The sequence below is a fragment of the Lithobates pipiens genome, unplaced genomic scaffold, assembly GCF_037356315.1.
Source record: "Lithobates pipiens isolate NorthernLeopardFrog02 unplaced genomic scaffold, aLitPip1_a1.2 Scaffold_18, whole genome shotgun sequence".
Taxonomy (NCBI): Eukaryota; Metazoa; Chordata; class Amphibia; order Anura; family Ranidae; genus Lithobates; species Lithobates pipiens.
In genome coordinates, this window is record NW_027507758.1 from 104,389,612 (window position 1) to 104,412,387 (window position 22,776).

Sequence of the window (22,776 nt, forward strand, 5' to 3'; positions counted from 1 at the left end):
AGTGGATGCAGCGTTGGTCCGTGTATTCTGACAGTGGGAGTTCCCAGCTGTTGGAATACAATGGCACAGTGGGGAGGATTCCACCTTCCACCTTGAATGTATTGCCATGTATGGCCAGATTTAGCCTGTGCTTTAATCAGTTTTAAGCAATCCATAGATACAAAGCTAGCTTGGCAGTGCTGAATGGCAAAAACTGCTCTGGTCAGGAAGGGGGTAAATTCTTCTGGGATTGAAGTGGTAAAGCTCTGCCTTTGCATTGATTTATGTAAAAAACTTGCCCTGCTGCTGGGTAACTGAGGCACTACATTAAGATATCTGAAGAGAGTAATTGATCAATCTGCTCTAAACTACAGAGATTTTACTGGCCATACACATTTTGACCAAATCCTGTGAATTTGAGCCACGAGGGCCTTGCCGATACCACTCAGCTTGACCAAATTCTATTAGGAAATCGAAGGAGCCAGGTAGAAAAAACTCAGCTGACTGCAGCCGACAATAACTGACAGCAGGCCATTTCTCTCATTCAGCAGGCTGTCACTGTTCAGGGGTTCTGATGGTTGCGGGGTGCCGGCTACAGCAGCTAGTAGTGATCCATTCATTCATCCATACTGTTGGTAAAGTGTGGATGGGGGAATCTATAGATTTTTTTATGTGAAAATCTAGGGAAACCTTTCCTTGTATGGCCAGCCTTATGCTGCGTGCACACGATCGGATTTTCCGACGGGAAATGTTGGATGTGAGCTTGTTGGCGGTAAGTCCGACCGTGTGGATGTTGGCTAGCATGTTCTCAAATTTTCCACCAACAAATGTGTGTTGTCGGAATTTCCGATCGTGTGTACACAAGTCTGTCGCACAAAAGTACAAACACGCAAGCTCGGAATCAAGGACAAGCCGGAAGTGCTCGGTCTTGTAAAACTAGCGTTTGTAATGGAGATATCACATGACTATTGAACTTCCTTTTTATCGGCTCCCCGTATGTCTTGTACTTCACTACGTTCATAATTGTTGGCCAACATTTGTGTGACCGTGTTTATGTAAGACAAGTTTGAGCCAACACCCTTCGAACAAAATTCCACATTTTTTTTGTCGGAAAGTCTGATCGTGTGTACGGGGTTTTAGCCTCAATTATATGTCTAATGTCGCGTACACACGACCGGACTTTATGACAGACTAGGTCCGACGGTCTTTCCGATGGACTTTCTGAACGAACAGACTTGGCCACACACGACCAGACTAAGTCCATTCGAAAGTCCGTTCATTTTGAATGTGATGACGTAAACGGGACTAAACAAGGAAGTTCAATAGCCAGTAGCCAATAGCTGCCCTTACGTTGTATTTGGTCTGTCGGACTAGCACATAGACAAACGGTTTTCCCAATTTTTTGTCTGTCGGACTTCAGCCCATCAGATAGATTTGAAACGTTTTATTTCTAGGTCCGTCTGACTTCTGAGGAAAAAAAAGTCCGCTGGAGTCCACACACGATCGAATTGTCAGACGGATTCCGGTCTGCCGCACCAAGTCTGACAGAAAGTCAGATCGTGTGTACGCGGCATAACAAGTATATCCTACCTTAGGTTACACAAAAGTAAATGTAAAGTCAAATATCTTAAAGTAAATGTAAAGTCAAAACATTTTTTGCTAGTTTTGGTTAGATTATGTATATCTAAACCCCCTGTCATGCTGTGTTTTTATTTTTTCTTGCATGTAATTAGCCACGGAGAGTGAAGAAAAGATAAAATAGTGGTTCATTTGTGCTAATTTACATAACATATGGTTGTATATGGGTGTGATATATGTATACAGGTAATTAATGGATCTTCTTTTTTAATTATTATATATTTCCCCAATTCATTACACATATAGCAGTCTATTCTTTAACCACTTCGGCCCTGGAAGGATTTGCCCCTTAATGACCGGGCCATTTTTTGCGATACGGCACTGCGTCGCTTTAACTGACAATTGCGCGGTGGTGTGACGTTGTACCCAAACAAAATTGACGTCCTTTTTCCGCACAAATAGAGCTTTCTTTTGGTGGCATTCTGTGTTTCTAATCGCACCAACTGTTGTCCTCTCATTAAGATGCTTGCCAATGGTCTTGTAGCCCATTCCAGCCTTGTGTAGGTCTACAATCTTGTCCCTGACATCCTTGGACAGCTCTTTGGTCTTCGCCATGGTGGAGAGACTGGAATATGATTGGTTGATTGCCTCTGTGGGCAGTTGTCTTTTATACAGGTACCAAGCTCAGATTAGGAGCATTGCCTTTAAGAGCGTGCTCCTAATCTCAGCTCGTTACCTGTATAGAAGACACCTGAGAGCCAGAAATCCTGCTGATTGATAGGGGATCAAATACTTATTTGACTCGTGAAAATGGAAATCAATTTATACCTTTTTTGAAATGTGTTTTTCTGGATATTTTTGTTGTTATTTTGTCTTTCACTTTCAAACCTACCATTACAATTATAGAATGATCATTTCTTTGTCAGTGGGCAAACTTACAAAACGAGCAGGGGGTCAAATACTTTTTTTCCCTTACTGTATCATAAATAATCAATATATGTGTGTTGAATGTTTGCTTTCTATAACCATCAGTTTCATCTAGTGGTCAGAGTGTGGTATTTTCCTGAAAGCTGTGTGAATGCTTGAGAATTTTTTATAGACAGACCCAACCTAATTTATATCTAATTTAATAATAGGTCTTTGTTACTCAATTTATTGTATTATATACAGTGTGCATGTGGAACTTAGCACTACCATGTGTTTTTGAGATGTTAATTTAGTATTATCTTTAAAGCCCAATTACACTTTTATTTATCTCTCTTTTTTTTTTAATGACCAACCCAGTACTTGGAAAAAAATGCTTCCTAGAACTGCCTTACACCCTATTCAAGGTGAAGAGATCTATGACAAAACGCCTAGATAAATAAAGATAAATTAAAAGCTCATCAGAACTCAGTGGTATTGTTGTGAAGAATATTTATCTACATACAGTGTGTTCCGGCCTTAAAATTCCAAAGAATTCCACCAATTGTCACTAGAAAGCCTATGTAGGCAAATGCAACTGAACAATATTCTGCACGTCAACAATAAACAGGATTTTTTCCCTTGTTCTTGCCCCTTATCCACCTCAGAGCACCATTCCTTGGTTCCACCCCCTTCCCACCTCCCAGTGATGCCCCTTTTAGAGAATACAGAAACAAGTGTCCTTTTGTGGTGCTAAATAATATGTATGAAATTAGGTAAAGCATTAAAACAGATCCGCTGCAGCCAGCAACAAATTCCTCCCACCCCTATACAAAAGATCCATTCCAGCAACAATAGACCCCATCAGCAATAATAGATCTCCCAACAGCCAGCATCAAAAGCTCTGATGATAAATGTATTATATCAAATATAACAACTTTTGCACAGTTATAAGTACTTGTACCGTGTATGGTTGTGAATAGAGTAAAAGAAAACAGAGTGCATTGATCTAATACTCTTGTGGCAAAACCGCTACTCCTAAAATTTGTGTCATTCGCTGCAAATCATGCTGATCAGATCACATATACCTATTTAATGAAACCTTCAAAAACTGTTAAATATTGAATAATTCGACAAAATTTGCTCTGTTTACATAAAACCACTGAAAAGTCTTCTTATCTGTTTGCAAAATGTATATGAAATCACATGTATTTTAAAGGTTAGTCTTCATTATAATAGAAGTGACGTTACAAAACGGTTATTCTATCTCCATATCCTTACATGTTGTTGAATCGGAAGAGATCATCACAGATGAAGGGTCTCAGGGAAGTCATCCTCTGGACAGAAGGGATACACTGGTATACTTATTGGAGTGGCACTTGCACAAAGTCAGAATGGAAGTGGCATCAAGATTCTGGCAAACTACAAATTCACCATGAGTGGTGTTGGCACTGCAAGTGAAACTCAGCAGCTGATAGGTTGGCTCAAGCTAGAATTTGTGCTTCCCTTTCTATTCTGGTCGTTCCCCCTGCTGCCATTTATCACGGACAGCTGTCAGGTGGACTGTTATGTGAAGATTAGCACTAGCTAAATGCATGCAGACATTTCTGTCTGCCCGGGAACTTTTTACTTTGCCACAATTAACATAGCATTTTATTTGGGGATTTTTGGGTGAATATACTGTAAATATATAAACAATGTGTTGCGCTGTTAAATCCAATAAACAATTAGGCTCGGTTCACACAGGGGGCGACGCAAGGCGACACGACTTGCCGCGCCGCGACCTGCCGCGACCTCAGCGGCGACTTGCAAATTACTTCTGTATAGAAGTCAATGCAAGTCGCCCAAGGTCGCCCAAAAGTAGTACAGGAACCTTTTTTCTAAGTCGGAGCGACTCGAGTCGCTCCTCTTAGAACGGTTCCGTAGTACAGAACGGGGGCGACTTGTCAGGTCGCGGCACGGCAAGTCGTGTCGCCTCGTGTCGCCCCCTGTGTGAACCGAGCCTTAAGTGCATAAATACAACAAATCCTGATTTTAAAAAAAAAACAATAAAGTAAAAAGTCCACGGAAACTGTATCCTTTGCACCACCTTCACTAATCCAGTGTTCTTAGCCACCACCACACCAATCTGCTTACCAGATTATTAGACCCACAAAACACAAGAGGTCTAATATTGCTTTATGCTGCCCATGGAGGGATGGGTGAATGAATGGCTCTCCGCTTGTGCCACTCATAGCTGACCACACACACACACACACACACTTGGAGCAACTCTCATAAACATCAGAAGCAAATAGTATACAGTATCTCACAAAATTGAGTACACCCCTCACTTTTTTGTAAAGATTTTATTACATCTTTTTGTGTAACAACACTGAAGAAATTACACTTTGCTACAATGTAAAGTAGTGAGTGTACAGCTTGTATAACAGTATAAATGTGCTGTCACCTCAAAATTACTCGATACACAACTATTAATGTCTAAACCGCTGGCAACAAAAGTTAGTACATCCCTAAGCGAAAATGTCCAAATTGGGCCCAATTAGTCATTTTCCCTCCCCGGTGTCATGTGACTCGTTAGTGTTACAAGGTCTCAGGTGTGAATGGGGAGCAGGTGTGTTAAATTTGGTGTTATCGCTCTCACTCTCCCATACTGGTCACTGGAAGTTCGACATGGCACCTCCTGGCAAAGAACTCTCTGAGGATCTGAAAAAAAGAATTGTTGCTCTACATAAAGATGGTCTAGGGTATAAGAAGATTGCCAAGACCCTGAAACTGAGCTGCAGCATGGTGGCCAAGACCATACAGCAGTTTAACAGGACAGGATCCACTCAGAACAGGCCTTGCCATGGTCGACCAAAAACGTTGAGTGCACATGCTCAGCATTATATGCAGAGGTTGTCTTTGGGAAATAGAAGTACGAGTGCTGCTAGCATTGCTGCAATGGTTGAAGGGGTGGGGGAGTCAACCTGTCAGTGCTTAGACCAAACGCCACACATTGCATATGCATGGCTGTCGTCCCAGAAGGAAGCCTGTTCTAAAAATGATGCGCAAGAAAGCCTGCAGTTTGCTGAAGACAAGCAGATTAAGGACATGGCCTTGCTAATGAAGCTGAGGGTAAAGGTGATGGACTGGCCAAGCATGTCTCCAGACCTAAACCCTATTGAGCATCTGTGGGGCATTTTCAAACAGGAGGTTGAGGAGCGCAAGGTCTCTAACATCTACCAGCTCTGTGATGTGGTCATGGAGGAGTGGAAGAGGACAGCAAATTTATACTGTTGTACAAGCTGTACACTCACTACTTTACATTGTAGCAAAGTGTAATTTCTTCAGTGTTGTGACATGAAAAGATAAAACATTTTTTTTTTTTAAATATGAGAGGTATACTCACGAGTGGAGTCCATGCCAGTTGTGCCGTTTAAGAAATAGTTGGCCCATGTTTAATAAAGAAAAAATAAAACAAGTCCAATAACAGAAGAGTTGCCAGCACAGGGGGTTTCAGCTTTCCACAGCAACAATGTAAGTCACAAACAGAAAATACTGAGCCACCTGGCTCTCTTTAGCAGCACTGCTGCTCAGGCTTTATGTTTCAGCCCTCTTGGCCATATAACAGAGTCATTGTACAAATACTGTTAAGCCCCGTACACACGAGAGGACTTATGTCCAACAGACTTCCGAAGGAGTTCTGCCGGAGTTCTGCCGGAGTTCTGACAGAGTTCTGACGGACTTTTCGACTGAGCGCACTTGGCCACACACAATCACACTAAACTCCGACGGATTCGAACGTGATGACGTACGACTGGACTAGAATAAGGAAGTTCATAGCCAGTAGCCAATAGCTGCCCTAGCGTCGGTTTTAGTCCGTCGGAATAGCATACACACGAGCAAATTTATCGGAGGGACCGGGTACGGCGGAGTTCCGTCGGAAAAATTTGAAGCATGTTCCATTTCTAAAGTCCGTCAGACTTTTGCGAATCAAAAGTCCGTTGCAGCCCACACATGATCGAATAGTCTGACGGAATCAGTCCGTCGGACTTTGGATGTTGAAAAGTCCGCTCGTGTGTACACGGCATTACTCTTTTCCAGCTTTTTGTGCTGCTCAGCCTACAGGCTCGGGCCCTCTGTCTAACTATACCGTGCAGACGTGCATGTTTCTCCCTTGCATGCCTGGACTCCTCCGGAGGGTGGAGCCCAGAACCATGGTCAGGTGTCTACAAATAGTCCAACACACACCTGACCGGTCAGTGTGGTGAGTCTCAAAATGAGGTCCCAGGACTGGGCTCTAGATCCCAAAACGGATTTTCCTGAACAACGAGGAAACTTCAAAGCCAGTTTTCTCCCAAATAAGCAAATCCCCTGGAGCCCCTCAACTTGCCTGGTTAGGAACCCTGCTTCCTTCTGCTGGTGGGATACCACACCACCACAATATATATGTATATGTACAGTATTTGTGTGTATATATATATATAAATATCTATACAGTGGTGTGAAAAAGTGTTTGCCCCCTTCCTCATTTCCTGTTCCTTTGCATGTTTGTCACACTTAAGTGTTTCGGAACATCAAACCAATTTAAACAATAGTCAAGGACAACACAAGTAAACTCAAAATGCAATTTGTAAATGAAGGTGTTTATTATTAAAGGTAAAAAAAAATCCAAACCATCATGGCCCTGTGTGAAAAAGTGATTGCCCCCTTGTTAAAACATACTATAACTGTGGTTGTCCACACCTGAGTTCAATTTCTCTAGCCACACCCAGGCCTGATTATTGCCACACCTGTTCACAATCAAGGCATCACTTAAATAGGAGCTGCTTGACACAGTAAGGTCCACCAGAAGATCCTTAAAAGCTACACATCATGCCGAGACCCAAAGAAATTCAGGAACAATTGAGAAAGAAAGTAATTGAGATCTATCAGTCTGGAAAGGGTTATAAAGCCATTTCCAAAGCTTTGGGAATCCAGCGAACCACAGTGAGAGCCATTATCCACAAATGGCGAAGACATGGAACAGTGGTGAACCTTCCCAGGAGTGGCCGGCCGCCCAAAATTACCCCAAGAGCGCAGCGACGACTCATCCAAGAGGTCACAAAAGACCCCACAACAACGTCCAAGGAACTGCAGGCCTCACTTGCCTCAGTTAAGGTCAGCGTTCATGCCTCCACCATCAGGAAAAGACTGGGCAAAAATGGCCTGCATGGCAGAGTTCCAAGGAGAAAACCACTGCTGAGCAAAAAGAACATCAAAGCTCGTCTCAATTTCTCCACAACACATCTTGATGATCCCCAAGACTTTTGGGACAACATTCTGTGGACCGATGAGACAAAAGTGGAACTCTTTGGAAGGTGTGTGTCCAAGTATATCTGGCGTAGAAGGAACACTGCATTTCATAAAAAGAACATTATACCAACAGTAAAATATGGTGGTGGTAGTGTGATGGTCTGGGGCTGTTTTGCTGCTTCAGGACCTGGAAGACTTGCCGTGATAAAAGGAACTATGAATTCTGCTGTCTACCAAGAGATCCTGAAGGAGAATGTCCGACCATCTGTTTGTGTACTCAAGCTGAAACGAACTTGGGTTCTGCAGCAGGACAATGATCCTAAACACACCAGCAAGTCCACCACCGAATGGCTGAAGAAAAACAAAATGAAGACTTTGGAGTGGCCTAGCCAAAGTCCTGACCTGAATCCTATTGAGATGTTGTGGTATGACCTTAAAAAGGCCGTTCATGCTCGAAAACCCTCTAATGTAACTGAATTAGGACAATTCTGCAAAGATGAGTGGGCCAAAATTCCTCCAGGGCGCTGTAAAAGCCTCATTGCACGTTATCGCAAATGCTTGGTTGCAGTTGTTGCTGCTAAGGGTGGCCCAACCAGTTATTAGGTTTAGGGGGCAATCACTTTTTCACACAGGGCCATGATGGTTTGGATTTTTTTTCACCTTTAATAATAAACACCTTCATTTACAAATTGCATTTTGTGTTTACTTGTGTTGTCCTTGACTATTGTTTAAATTGGTTTGATGTTCCGAAACACTTAAGTGTGACAAACATGCAAAGGAACAGGAAATGAGGAAGGGGGCAAACACTTTTTCACACCACTGTATATCTATATATATATATATATATATGATATACAGTATATACTGTATTTAAAAATTGATCAATCCTGATGCCATTTCTCAAGGCCCTAAAATGCCAGGACAGTACGAATACCTCCCCCCCATGACCCCTTTTTGGAAAGTAGATAGTTCAATGTATTTAGTAAGAGGCATGGAGAGTTTTGTGAAGTTATAATCTTTTGTCATAATTTTTTGGAAAAATTAAGAAATAAAATGATTTTTTTTTTCACATTTTTTTTACATACTGTCTGGCTTTCCATTCATGACAGTTTGCTTACTGTTGTGATCTGTGATTGGCTACAGCTAATCACCTGGTACAGGGTGCAAGGTACAATGTGATAGCTGTGGGTCAATTACAACATCACAACAGTAAGCAAGCCATTCATGACAGTTGGCTTATTTAGATATCATGTGATCGTTATGATCGGTCAAATAGATCAAATTATACCCTGGCCATTCACAGCAGCTGGGTACCAAGCACAGTGATCTGTTGTGTACAGACACAGCGGTCACAGAATCATGCAACTGTGCGCATGTGCTAGGTGTCATACCAGTACGTCACCTAGCCTGGCTGTGCTGCCCACCTAAAGTAAATGTATGTGAGTGGGAGGCTAGTGGTTAAATGTTATTTTGATTTTGCTATATGTGCTCTGTGTAATTGCCCTACTTGTTAGATAGAAGATAAGTTCCTTCAGACTTAAGCTGATTTAGGCCCCTTTCACAGGGGCATCTGTCTGTCTGGTTTTCATTCATCCATTGACGAATGAAAAATGAACAGCAATGCATTTCTATGGGCAAACAGATGTTAACGGATGATCATCTGTTTATATCCCTGTCTGTTCAGATCCAGTTTCTTACTCGAAACAAGTCTCTGCTTAAAACATGGAAGCAGACCTAAATGGATGTTAATGGACAGTAGTCATTTTCTGCATTCGTTTTTGCATTGGTTGTTAGAAACAAGAACCCTAACAATCAGTGGCTCATTCCTGCTGTCAAGGACCTCTCTGTCTTTAAGCCAAAGACGAGCAGGGGCAGAAAGTTATTGCATTACCAGGACTCCTCCTTGCTGTCTCCCAGCTAAAGATGTGCTGGAGAAGCCTTTCATTGCTATGGCCTCTCCTTATTTTCAGGCAGGTTCAGAGATGTTTTTTGTGGCCAACTCAGCAAATAAAGATGAACTTGAAACACTCATATAGTTAACCTAATTGTACAGTAAAGGACACAGGACTTGTATTCTTAAACAATGGGTATGGGTAATATGTAGCTATCTTCAGGTGATTGGACCCTGGAAAAAAACTTATTAGGACATCCATCAGAATTGACCATATATCCTCATCCCTCTGTGAAGCTCCAGCTTTCAGTTGGTGTCCCTTGGTGATGGACCTGTTCTCCTCTGAAGAACTATTTTTTTCAAATTCCATTTTTTTTTCTTCAACTTCTTTTATTATTTGACTGCTTACTGCCCTGGGCTATCTAGAAGGTTCCAGTATGGTTCCCCTCAGCATGTACCTTGGAGGACAATACCTTGACCCCATTGTGTGAGGCCAACATGTACTGTAATGTTTGCTTTGGGCATGGGATCCTGCACTAGACACTCACCTTGTCACCTTTAATAGGCCCAGCGGTGTGAATGAAATAAGATGAGCTTTTCTTTTGTACACTGTCTCTCGGTTTTTACTAAGAATATGTTTCTCACAAGAACAATTTAAACTGTCCAAGTTTAGTTTGAAGGTATGATAAAACTATGTCACAGCTCCTGGATGATGCCTTCCTGCCTGCCAAAAATGCATGAGGCAAGTTGCTGCGCTCCTGCTGCCATCTTTTACATTTACACAGCCACAGGAACACTCTCTTAATGATGGCAGTTCATAGGTAGCAGGGACATGGGTAGAGGCGGTACCTGGTCACGTTCGTATAAGCAATTTTCCGGTCCTCTTGGTTGTTGGCCACATTCGGTGGAATGCACGCCGTACACAACGAGGAACCACGAGTACATTACGAAACGATCTGATAAGTGAGCAGCCCCAGTGCCAGGTCGGACACTGAGTAATGTAAGCAGCTATTTGGCTTTATGTTTTTAAATTTCTGTTTTAAATAAATATTATTACGCTATGGATATTGTTTGCTCTTTCTTTATGCCCCGTCTGAGCCTATGAGGAGGAAGGTGATCTCTATAGAGTTTGTGTCATATTCCATGTGAGCAGGCACTCACCTGCACAAGCTCAGCTGACTATCTTTTTAATTAAAGTAGTCATTATAATCTGGTAAGGAGATTATTGTATCATCACGATTGTGTGTCTTTGTGTTCAAACCTGTGGTGGAGGGATCTCTAACTAATCTCAGAACATTTTACTGTATTCTGGAAACGGATCTAGTTGAAGCATATCACAATCATATTTGTGGGGTTTAATCATTGCATGGACTTTGGATATATGTCTTCTTTTCCAGTATCTAATTGGGACTATTTAATTAATAAATGTTTGCAGTTGTTTTTTTATTTATTATTGCATGCTTAGTGGGTTGTAACACCACTATAATCACGTACCGGTGATATTGTAGTACTTTTCACTTATAAATCATTCAATGTAATGTTTAAGATATGAGGTTTCCCCTCTCTTTCTAATAGCGCCCCTATCGCCACCAAACCACAGCAGGGACAGAAGCCTACCAGAAACACTATTGACTGCTATGTGTGAAATCTTTGGAAAACTCTTAGCATTTCAAGAAACTTCAGTTTCCAAAGGACAGAAATGCTCCTCTATTCCCCTTGATCTTTTTCAAATACAGAAGCTGAACCTTCTTTCCTTGAGGATATTATGAGTAGGGATGAGCTTGATGTTTGGGTCGAACATTAGTTTGACTCGAACATCGGGTATTCGCCCGTTCGCTGAATATCGAACATTATGGGGCCAATCATGGCTCAGGGGGATTAAGCCCATGCCCCACACTATATAAGGCTGCCTGCACGGCGGCCCTGTGCAGTGTTGATGGCGTGGACGGAGACATAGCTTGATTAGATTTCAGCAGTCAGGTTATTCAGTTAGTGGTAGCGTATATAATATATATATATATATATATATACAGTCAGTCTAGTGTATGTATATGTATATGTATATATATATATATATATATATATATATATTATATACGCTACCACTAACTGAATAACCTGACTGCTGAAATCTAATCAAGCTATGTCTCGGTCCACGCCATCAACACTGCACAGGGCCACCGTGCAGGCAGCCTTATATAGTATATATATATATATATATATATATATATATATACAGTCAGTCTAGTGTATATATATATATATATATATATATATATATATATATATATATACTCTGCATCCCGTTAGTGTAGCCTGGAGATCTACATTCTAAAGTGCACTTAAGGTGGTGTATTTGATATATATATATATATATATATATATACAGTCTAGTATATATACACTCTGCAGCATCCAGTGTAGCGTATATCTACAGTGCATTCTCTGGTGTACTGTTTCTACTACTTTTCTGGTGGTGTACACAGCACACAATACAGTTCAGCTGTAGTGCAGTTGTTACTACTTTTCTGGTGGTGTACACAGCACACAATACAGTGGAACCCTAGTGCAGTTGCTACTACTTTTCTGGTGGTGTACACATTACTTCATACACTGCAGTCATAATACAGTTGCTACTACTTTTTTGATGTTGTACATATCACAAAATACAGTGCAACCGTAGTGAAGTTGCTACTACTTTTCTGGTGGTGTACACAGGGCTTTTTTTCAGCGGAAACGCAAAAAAATCGCAATTAGCGATTATTGATTGGTTTGCGCAAAAGTTATAGCGTTTACAAAAAAGGGGATAGTTTTATAGCATTTTTATTAATATTTTTTTTTACTAGTAATGGCGGCGATTTTTATTGTGACTGCGACATTATGGCGGACACATCGAACATTTTTGACACATTTTTGGGTCCATTGTCATTTATACAGCAATCAGTGCTATTTAAATGCACTGATTCCTGTGTAAATGACACTGACAGTGAAGGAGTTAACCACTAGGGGGCAGTGCAGGGGTTATGCGTGACGTTATGTGGGTTTTTTATTGTAGGGGGCGTGGCCTGGCATGTGACGTCACTGATTGTCTTTCCCTATAACAGGGAACAGACGAACGGTGACAGCCACAGGAGGAAGCACAGGGAGAGGTTTGTATACACAGAACTCTCCTCGTTCTTCAGCTCTGTGACCCACACGGGACACCAGCGGCGATCAGTTACGGAGCTCAGGACCAGGTCAGGAGCGCGCCGCCGGTGGCGCGCGCTCCCGACCCATGGCTGGGCACTTAGAGAGCCACGTACAGGTACCTGATTGTGCCCAGCCATGCCATTCTGCCGACGTATATGTACACCCCAAGGAAATTGCTGAGGGGCATGTTGAATCCATTGAATATTTTTTTTTTGTCCCAAGTGATTGAATAATGACAAAAAAAAAAAAGTTTACAAAAAGTTGTCACTAAATGATATATTGCTCACACGTGCTATGGGCATAAGTGAAATTACACCCCAAAATAAATTCTGCTGCTTCTCCTGAGTACGGGGATATCACATGTGGGGGACTTTTTGGGAGTCTAGCCGCGTACGGCACCCTGAAAACCAATCACTGCCTTCAGGATTTCTTAGGGTGCAAATTTTTGATTTCACTCCCCACTACCTATCACAGTTTCGAAGGCCATAAAATGCCAAAATAGCACAACCCCCCCCCCCCCCCCCAAATGACCCAATTTTGGAAAGTAGACACCCCAAGCTATTTACTGAGAGGCATGTTGAGTCCATGAAATATTTTATATTTTGCCACAAGTTGCGGGAATATTACAAACTTTTTTTTTTGCACAAAGTTGTCACTAAATGATATATTGCTCACACATGCTATGAGCATATGTGAAATTATACCCCAAAATACATTCTGCTGCTTCTCCTGAGTATGGGGATACCACATGTGGGGGACTTTTTGGGAGACTAGCCGCGTACGGGACCCCGAAAACCAAGCACCGCCTTCAGTATTTAAATATAAAACGCTACCAAAAAAACTTAGCGATCGCAGGGATCAGGCCTGACTCTGCGATCGCTGCAGTTATGTGTTTAGTGTTTTCTAAGTGACAGTGATCGATCGATACTGCACTTGGGTGGGCTGGGCGGAGGGGCAAAATGCAGGTGCTAGCAGGTGTCTGGGCTGATCCCGCTAACAATGCGTTTTTTTGGAACCCTAAACTGCTGGGGACGCTAGTATAGATCTGATCAGATCAGATATTGATCTGTTCAGATTCTATACCACTACGGGAGGTGTATGCTTTGCGCGTGGGTGTTAGCGGTACTGGCACTAACCTAGCGCTGCCTGGGGCGACGCAGACCCTATCTGACCCTAAAACCTAATTGTTATCACCCGCTGGGTGATCAGGGGGTTAAACCTTTATTGGGTAATAAATGGTGGGTGCCCTGATGCTATATAAAGCAAACTAACTAACCAGAGTCACCCGTAACACTTATACGGTGATCACTGGTGAAAGGGTTAACTAGGGGCAATCAGGGGGTTAAAACCTTTATTAGGTAGTATATGGGGGTCCCTGACGCTATATAAAAACCTGACGGGGGACCTAAATAACTAACTGGCTATCCAGCGTCACCAGTGACACTTATACGGTGATCGCTGGTGAAAGGGCTAACTCTAGGGGCAATCAGGGGGTTAAAATCTTTATTAGGTAGTATATGGGGGGACCTAACAGTATAAAAACTTGGCGGTGAACCTAAAAAATAACTAGCTACGTAGCGGCACCAGTGACACTAATGTAGCGATCAGAAAAAGGATCGCTTAGTAACACTGGCAAAAGGGGGTGAAAGGGTTACCTGGGGCAATCAGGGGGTTAAAACCTTTATTAGGTAGTATATGGGGGTCCCTGACGCTATATAAAAACCTGACGGGGAACCTAAATAACGAAATAACTAGCAAGCGTCACCAGTGACACTTATACGGTGATCGCTGGTGAAAGGGTTAACTCTAGGGGCAATCAGGGGGTTAAAACCTTTATTGGGTAGTATATGGGGGTACCTAATGCTATAAAAACCGGGCGGTGAACCTAAAAAATAATTAGCTACCTAGCGGCACCAGTGACACTAATGCAGTGATCAGAAAAACGATCGCTTAGTGACACTGGCAAAAGGGGGTGAAAGGGTAAACTCTAGGGGCAATCAGGGGGTTAAAACCTTTATTAGGTAGTATATGGGGGTCTCTGACGCTATATAAAAACCTGACGGGGAACCTAAATAACTAACTGGCTAACCAGCATCACCAGTGACACTTATACGGTGATCACTGGTGAAAGGGTTAACTCTAGGGGCAATCAGGGGGTTAAAGCATTTATTAGGTTATATATGGGGGCACCTAACGCTATAAAAACCTGGCGGTGAACCTAAAAAATAACTAGCTACCTAGCGGCACCAGTGACACTAATGCAGCGATCAGAAAAATGATTGCTTAGTGACACTGGCAAAAGGGGGTGAAAGGGTTAACTCTAGGGGCAATCAGGGGGTTAAAGCTTTATTAGGGGGGTAGGGGGCTACCCTGAACCTAACACTAACTGCCCTGACAGTTTTTACAGTTACAACTGGCATTAAATGCAGTGATCAGTAAATAAATGATCACTGCAATCAGTGACACTGTGACTGGGAGGGGGGGGGGGGGGCGGGGGGATCGTGGGGGTGATGGGGGGGGTGACAGTGTGCCTATGTGTACCTACATGTCAGTGTAGTGTTGGTGCACTTACTATGTCTTCTCTCCTCGCAGTCCGGTCAAAAAGACCACCCCGAGGAGAGTGACATCACTTCCTCCTGCCTGTGTTTACACTACACAGGCAGGGGAAGCTTCTCATTCGCCAGGAGCGATCGAGAGGGGATGGCCAGAAACCAACGGCCATCTCCTCATTCCGGATCGCTCCTGAAGCGAAACAGACTGCCGCAGCCAGCGGGAGGGGGTCCGATCGGACCCCCCATCCGCTGGAAGGCAGGCACGTATGGGTATGTGCTTGTGCCCGTACATGCCATTCTGCCGACGTATAATTACGTGCGGCGGTCCTTAAGTGGTTAATAATAGGGATGCACCAATAGCATTGTTTAAATACAGGGTAAAAGTATCATACATTTTTCTATTACCAATTTTTTTTGTAATATTACGTGACCATTTTAAAGTACAGTACAGGGAAACTTGTCATTTTTTAGGAACACGTATGTCTAGGATTTCAATGTTTTTGGTGAAATCTGGGCTTAATGCTGCAAACTAAAAGTTTGCCACATGTTATATTTTTAAATATAAAGCTAACAGTGTTCACCAGGTAAACGCAGGTGGCATACAATGAATGCCTTTTGTCACTGAGACACTAATGCCCCGTACACACGATTGGATTTTCCGACAACAAAACCGTGCAATTTTGTTCGAAGGTTGTTGGCTCCAACTTGTCTTGCATACACACAGTCACATAAATGTTGGCCAACAATTGCGAATATAGGAATGTGGTGACATATAAAATGTACGACGAGCAGAGAAAAAGGAAGTTCAATAGCCAGTGCGGCTCCTTCTGCTTGATTCCAAGCATGCATGGAATCAAGTATACTTTTGTGCGTCGGACTTGTGTGCACACGATCGGAAATTCTGACAACAATGTTTTGTTGGCTGAAAATTTGATAAACTGCTAGAAAACATTTGTTGGTGGAAAGTCCGACAACAAATTTTCAATGGAGCATACATACTGTCAGACTTTCAGCCTACAGCCATTTGTTGTCGGAATTACGGTACGGGCATTAGTAATATTTTATCTATGAATTGTGTTCTATGTTTATAGGTATGGAGAAGAGGTACAAGGGCATTTTCAAATTCCTTTCTGTGAGAGAATACCCATCCGGGTATGACAAGTGCAAAAATAGATAATTTTAAGCAGGCCGCTGCTAAATTTAATCTAAAGGGTGAGTATCAGAAATACAATCAATTTTAGTGGTTTGGCAAAATAGCTTTGTAATGAATGTAGCTTTTGAATTTTCCCTTTCATTACAGAAGTCGAGCTCTTTGTTGGAAAAACAAAAGTAATTAAATCGGAGGAAGAAGCAAAGAGGATCTTTGCAGAATTCCACTCATCGCTAATTGGAGGCCATTCAGGAATCAACCGAACGCAGTCGGCAGTAATTCTTATGGCACAAAATGAGCAAAGATATTGGGGCACACACTAATTACTTTTGTGTCTTGCAATATATATTAAAGTAGTACACAGGTTAACAAATGATTTCCTACAGATCCTGGAATAAGAAAATACAGTATAACATAAGAGACATTAGTATATTAAAAATAAATATATTTGTTTCATCACATTAGGTGCCTTCTGTCTGGGAGCTTATTGGGATTGACCTAACAGGCCCTTTGCAAAAGACAGAGGATGACTTTCAATACATCTTGACAGCCACAGATTATTTTTCAAAGAGGGTAGATGCTTTTCCACTGAAAACAAAATCTGCAGCAGAGGTGGGACGCCAATGTACGTTCGATGATGTATCGACATGTTTGTCACAAACGCATACTCTCTGACCAGGGCAGAGAATTCAGCAATCAAGTATGTGTAATTTCCAATTACCATTTTTGTAAAAATTATATAGAAATCTATTAGTTTATTAGAAATTTATATTCCTGTATTTTTTGTTTTATTTTTTAAAGCTCAACGATCATATGCGCAGTATGCTGGTAATCGTAAGATGCGTGACAGCAGCGTATCACCCTCAGACAAATGGACTGGACGAAAAGACTAATGATAATATCAAGCGGCAAATTAAAGTAAGTCTTTTTTAGATTCAGACTTTTATTAAAACTTTCTTCCACAGATTTCACTAAGTAATATTCGTCTTGCATTCTACTTTTGTTTCTATTTGTGTATGGTTTGAGCTTTAAATTCTACATTATTTACGAGAGTGTGTCGTTAATGTGTATTTATCTTGTTTTATCTTTTATTTATTATAGAGCTCATGCTAAATTGGTAAATGATAGACAAAATAATTGGGATGTGTACTTGGAAGCAACCTTATTTTCTGTAAGGTCGAAGGTCCAAACAACAACCAAGCATTCACCTTTTCTACTGATGTACGGGAGGGAGGCAATCTTTCCGGCAGTAGTTCCTACTGAGCTGCTAGTGAGGCGTTTTTTTGTTTAGATTTTTGTTTTGTTTTTTGTGTATTTTGTGCAGTAAAATATTTGCCTATAGTATAATTGTTTAGTATATAAAGAGCCCTGATTCTAAATACTTGCTTTATCCAGCATAAGTGGCACATAAGAAAATGTGACAGATATTTGTTAGTTAACTGTTAAATGGTAAAGTTAGCTGCTACTACTGTATTTAAAGATAGTGAACATTTAATGAAACATTTTTCAGCATTCGTAAGCATTTTAATCTTGATAATTATCAGTTCTATTTTTCTTCAAATTGTATGACTATATTACAAAATGTATTTACTTATTTATCTTGTCAAAATTTCAGTCATACTAGGGGGCATGGCCGGCAATGGAGCGCAATGGTAACACACTAGCAGAGCTCCTGTCCATAGAGGCTCCTTACAGTGGCTAGTGGTGACAAAAAGCAGACCCAAGGGTACTCACACCAGAGGATCCAGGGAACATGAGGAGAACCACAGGGAAATGTAAATTGTGGGACGGACCCTGCAAATTGATCTCCTTTAGCAGCCCAGCCAGGTCTCCTGTGAAGAAAGATGGCGCCGGCTCCTCCTCCCCCCACAGACACTCTGATATACAGGCTGGGAGAGAATGGGAGAGAGGCCAGGAACAACTACATATCAGATATGAAGAACCCTGCATACCTAATGTGAACAGCCCAGTAAAGCAGAAAAAAAATTATTTCTGCTGAAGAACAAGTAAGTGATATCTCTCCTGATAGAAAAAAGGAGGAAAGCCGCACTTAACAAAAAGAAATTATAAAAAACTAAAAAAGAAGCAGCAACCCAAATGTTATACTACATTTGGCATGAAAGAAAAAAGAGTGGGTTGCGCTACAGAAACTTACTAAACAGAAAATACACCTACGTGAAAAAGCTCACAAAAACATTGACTTAGTAGTGTGTCTATCCTATACGGAAAAGTTTAAAATGCGACAAAAAATTGGACTATCCTATAAAGATAGAAAATGCTAAGTCAGTGAAGGTTGCAAATACACCTTAATATGGTTTCACAAAGAACACCCTTAATGGCAGTGAATATTCAAATGAATGTGGGATAATAAAGAAAAAAATACTGACTAAACCTGAATGAATAAATGTGAATAAAAAGGAGAAAAAAAATATGTACCAACTATACCTAAAGATTGAAATCGTATTAGGTATCAAAATAACAAATAAAAACACCTTAAGTAATATGAACAATCATAATATGATGTGAACCTGTAAAAAAATATAACATCCAATGGCCCATTGCCTTAAAACATTAATGAAACATGGATATGAAAATTAATTATGAACATAACATAAAATGTTGCAATGTTCAAAAAGTCCATATAAAGTCTCTATTTGCAAGGTATTCCACAGTGAAATGGTGACAGCATAAATATCCAAAACGAACGTGACTCGTGCTTAGCCTCCACCAAAGATATTACTGCCGCTTACCAGAAATGAATGGTTTCTTATTATAGAGAACCATGCAGAGCAGATGACTGATTCCCCCAGTCCAGGGTTTTCACGAATGGATGTGAAGAAACTCTGGAACCCGTTCGCCTCTCGATTCACTCCCGTTCACAGGTTTGCATAAAAAGTAATAAGACTCACAATAGTGTAAAACCCAAATATATCTTTAATCGAACGTAAGAGACAAATGCGCACTTACAGAAATGAAGATTAAAACGATCGTTTCAGCAAAACCGAGCCGGCCGGTCTCGATTCGCGCCCGTTATACCGTAAACAAACAACACGAGATGGTGGCGTCAGCGACGTCCTGACGCCACCATCTCGTGTTGTTTGTTTACGGTATAACGGGCGCGAATCGAGACCGGCCGGCTCGGTTTTGCTGAAACGATCGTTTTAATCTTCATTTCTGTAAGTGCGCATTTGTCTCTTACGTTCGATTAAAGATATATTTGGGTTTTACACTATTGTGAGTCTTATTACTTTTTATGCAAACCTGTGAACGGGAGTGAATCGAGAGGCGAACGGGTTCCGGAGTTTCTTCACATCCATTCGTGAAAACCCTGGACTGGAGGAATCAGTCATCTGCTCTGCATGGTTCTCTATAATAAGAAACCATTCATTTCTGGTAAGCGGCAGTAATATCTTTGGTGGAGGCTAAGCACGAGTCACGTTCGTTTTGGATATTTATGCTGTCACCATTTCACTGTGGAATACCTTGCAAATAGAGACTTTATATGGACTTTTTGAACATTGCAACATTTTATGTTATGTTCATAATTAATTTTCATATCCATGTTTCATTAATGTTTTAAGGCAATGGGCCATTGGATGTTATATTTTTTTACAGGTTCACATCATATTATGATTGTTCATATTACTTAAGGTGTTTTTATTTGTTATTTTGATACCTAATACGATTTCAATCTTTAGGTATAGTTGGTACATATTTTTTTTCTCCTTTTTATTCACATTTATTCATTCAGGTTTAGTCAGTATTTTTTTCTTTATTATCCCACATTCATTTGAATATTCACTGCCATTAAGGGTGTTCTTTGTGAAACCATATTAAGGTGTATTTGCTACCTTCACTGACTTAGCATTTTCTATCTTTATAGGATAGTCCAATTTTTTGTCGCATTTTAAACTTTTCCGTATAGGATAGACACACTACTAAGTCAATGTTTTTGTGAGCTTTTTCACGTAGGTGTATTTTCTGTTTAGTAAGTTTCTGTAGCGCAACCCATATCTCTCCTGATACTGGTCACATGCTCACAAGCAATCCACACAATGATAAATTACATTCCTTCCCTACATCAGGCCAGCCAGTCATAGACACTGACCTAAAAGAGATGCTTCTGTCACTTAAATGGGCAATCCAGCATGACATGAGAGAATTTATGCAAAAATCGAAAATGAAAATAGATTCAGTAGGAGAAAGAGTGGATTATATTGAGGACAACATTGGTGACTTTGCAGAAGTGTGTGATGATTTGGCAGACCTAGAGGATAGGTCTAGATGCAACAATATTAAATTCCATGGCATTCTGGAAAATGTCAAGATCAAGAATGCAAATTTAAAGCAATTTCTGCGCCGCTCGATTCCAGGCCTACTTTCTACAATACCTCAGCAAGAACTGGTAATAGACAGGGCACACAGGCTGCCAAAGCCCTCTCACATATTCTGAAATCACAAGATTATTTACAAATGGGGATTCCCCACTAAACTAATGATTGATCAAAACAACACCTCCTATACAATATCGAAGGGGGTCTAAAAATCCTCAAATCCTGAGGGCTACTGCCAGATGATGAAGCTAGTGGCACAAGCAAACACTCCCCTAAGAAGATGTCCCAGCAATGGCCAGGGCTGGATTAAGAACATCATGGACCTGGTGCTGAGGATTTTGGTGGGGCTTTTTATAAAATATATAAATAATTAAATAAATAAAACACATTAAATTAAATAGAGAGAGGGAGGATGAGAGAGAGAGAGAGAGAGAGAGAAAGGGGATGAGAGAGGGGTGAGGGGTAAGGGGAGGATGAGAGAGAGGGGGGATGAGAGAGAGAGAGGATGCGCATGAGCATGTGCGAGAGTGACAGAAACACAGCCTGGCCAAGGCAAGGCACAGAACCCGGAAAGGAAGACCGGGTGAAGATGGAAGTGCCTAGGACCTGCCGGATTGATCATAACGCAGTGCTGGAGGGCTCAGTCTGACAGGTAGGTGTACTCTAATGTGCTAATATACTGTGCATACTTGAACATTATGGCATAACCTACCTCAGGGCCTCTAAAAATGTTAGCAAAATTTACTACCGCTTTAATATCACAGGATCCCAGGAGCCTCTCATGGGGCCCCCTACCGACCCGGTGGCCCTTGAGCAGTGCCCAAGTGCATAGTTGCCAACATTTCAAAAATATTTTTACAGACACCTTTTTTTTTACCAGTGGTATATTTAGAGTAGCTAATATTCCCTATGTAATCACAAAATTAAATGAGTACTAATAATGGGCAGAACAAATATGAGGACTGAGAAGATTTCCTTTAGTTGAACAAGCAAACGTGTGCCCATTCTAGAGCTAATAACATTGAGGATATTCAATATCATTTTAAAGAACTGTTTTGTGGTAAGAGGCATAAGGGAGGAGTATGGATGGTATAAAAGTGGGAAGCATGTGCAGGTGAGGGAGGGGAATGTGGAGGGTATAACAGTGGGCACTATGTACAGGAGAGGAGTGTGGAGGGTATGGCAGTGAGCACTATGTACAGGAGGAGTGCAGGGGGTATGACAGTGGGCAGTATGCCCAGCAGAGGAGTGTGGATGGTTGACAGTGGGCACTATGAACAGGAGAGGAGTGTGGAGGGTATGCCAGTGGGCAGTATGTACAGGAGAGGAGTGTGGAGATATGATGAGGGCAGTATGTACAGGAGAGGAGTAGGGGGTGTATGATAGGGGCAGTATCTACAGGAGAGCGCGGAGAGAAAGACAGTTGGCAGTATGTAGAGAAGAGCAAGGTGGAGGGTATGACAGTTGGCAGTATGTAGAGGAGAGGATTGTGGAGGGTATGACAGTGGGCAGTACGTAGAGGAGAGGAGTGTGAAGGGTATGACAGTGGGCAGTATGTACAGGAGAGGAATGTGGAGGGTATGACAGAGGGGGGCTATGTACAGGAGAGAAGTGTATGACAGTGGGCGCTATGTACAGGAGAGAAGTGTATGACAGTGAGCAGTATGTACAGGAGAGGCGTGTGGGGGTATGACAGGGGGCACTATGTATAGGAGAGACGTGTGGAGGTTATGACAGTGGGCACTATGTACAGGTGAGAAGGATGACGGAATCTGGGAAGGAAAAATATAAAGGTTTGTGGAAGAATCTTTAGGGACTGCATAGTGGTTAAGCAGGCCATACATGGATTGAAATTAAGTCAATTAAGCAGAGGCCAGCCATAGTCAATCTATGTATGGGCTTGTTTGTTGTACACAAGTCATT

The 22,776-nt window shown here is 41.6% G+C and overlaps 1 protein-coding gene across 1 annotated transcript in view; it reads right to left on the bottom strand.

Moving 5' to 3' along the window:
- The window catches only part of LOC143987325 (N-alpha-acetyltransferase 20-like), a 28,240-nt gene extending 24,311 nt beyond the window's left edge, over window positions 1–3,929 (bottom strand). Inside the window, exon 1 of the mRNA XM_077485963.1 lies at window positions 3,742–3,929. Coding sequence (XP_077342089.1) covers window positions 3,742–3,794 — 53 coding nt within the window. The 5' untranslated portion in view covers window positions 3,795–3,929. The remainder of the gene's footprint in view (window positions 1–3,741) is intronic.
- Between the last annotated feature and the right edge of the window lie 18,847 nt (window positions 3,930–22,776).